This window comes from Otolemur garnettii, unplaced genomic scaffold, assembly GCF_000181295.1.
Source record: "Otolemur garnettii isolate 467f Iridium unplaced genomic scaffold, OtoGar3 scaffold00217, whole genome shotgun sequence".
NCBI classification, from domain to species: domain Eukaryota; kingdom Metazoa; phylum Chordata; class Mammalia; order Primates; family Galagidae; genus Otolemur; species Otolemur garnettii.
The window spans coordinates 2296983-2298197 of NW_003852612.1; the positions used below are offsets into that span (position 1 = coordinate 2296983).

At 38.8% G+C, this 1215-nt stretch overlaps 1 protein-coding gene across 1 annotated transcript in view; it reads left to right on the forward strand.

The window, feature by feature from the left end:
- LOC111722132 (mitochondrial import inner membrane translocase subunit Tim23-like) overlaps positions 1-1209 on the forward strand; it is an 11225-nt gene extending 10016 nt beyond the window's left edge. Inside the window, 2 exon segments of the mRNA XM_023508004.1 lie at positions 722-956; positions 959-1209. Of these exon segments, the coding sequence (XP_023363772.1) occupies positions 722-956; positions 959-1158 (435 nt within the window). The 3' untranslated portion in view covers positions 1159-1209.
- The last annotated feature ends 6 nt before the right edge of the window (positions 1210-1215 follow it).

Below are 1215 nucleotides of genomic sequence, written 5' to 3' on the forward strand. Positions count from 1 at the left end.
CAAAATCCACATTTGGCCCTTGGGCTGCAGATTGGACAGTGCCTGTGGGGCACTGTCCTTTAGAGATCTGTACTATTTTTCCATGGAAAAATTAGCAAAAATGAATTTTTCAAAAAGATGTATTGGCTATTCAAAAATCATCATATTTTGTTCTTAGAATACCATTTCCCAAACTAAGATTTTTAGATGACATTCTAGGAGGGGTTAATGCCAAATTTTGTGTATGCATTTACTAGAAAGAGGGTCTATAGCTTTGTAAGATTATCAGAGGAATATCTTCCCCTCAGACAGTTAAGGATTATGAAGAGGATAATTTGCATAACTAATCCAAACTGTTATGCTTTGTTTTTGCTTATTTTTCATGATCATTTGGTTTTACATATAGTAAAATGATACTTAGTAGTTGCTACAGAATGAAAATTTCCTTTCACAGCTTTCAGTATACCTCTCTAGAACTGCCTTTCTAAACTGTCTTGCACTGTTGCTTCAGATTTAAACATTACATGCAATCAGATTTACATTATGAAGGAAGAAAAGTTCTGAAGGAGAATCTTTGAAGAAGTAAATCTGTGTTTGATATAGGTGTTCCTCTTCTTGCAGGAGTTTTAGAGTTTAAATTAATTTAACATTTTCCTTACTGTAAAAGACCGCTTCAAAAAATTAAATACACACAGAGTGTCTTGAGGGGCTCTTAGCCTCACTTTTGTTATTACCCCTGTAGGACACAGATGAGTTTATTTTACCAACTGGAGCTAATAAAACCCGGGGCAGATTTGAACTGGCCTTCTTTACCATTGGAGGATGTTGCATGACAGGGGCTGCATTTGGGGCAGTGAATGGTCTTCGGCTAGGATTGAAGGAAACTCAGAACATGGCCTGGTCCAAACCAAGAAATGTACAGATTTTGAATATGGTGACGAGGCAAGGGGCACTTTGGGCTAATACTCTAGGTTCTCTGGCTTGCTCTATAGTGCATTTGGTGTTATCATCGAGAAAACACGAGGTGCAGAAGATGACCTCAACACGGTAGCAGCTGGAACCATGACAGACATGTTGTATAAATGTACAGGTGGTCTCCGAGGGGTAGCACGAGGTGGTCTGGCACTATATAATAACTGGAAGCACATGAAAGGCTCCTTCCTCCAACAGTCACTCTGAAGATTTTGCCAGCTCATAGAGGACACTTCAGTAGTCATCCAGATCAATTTATAAGTC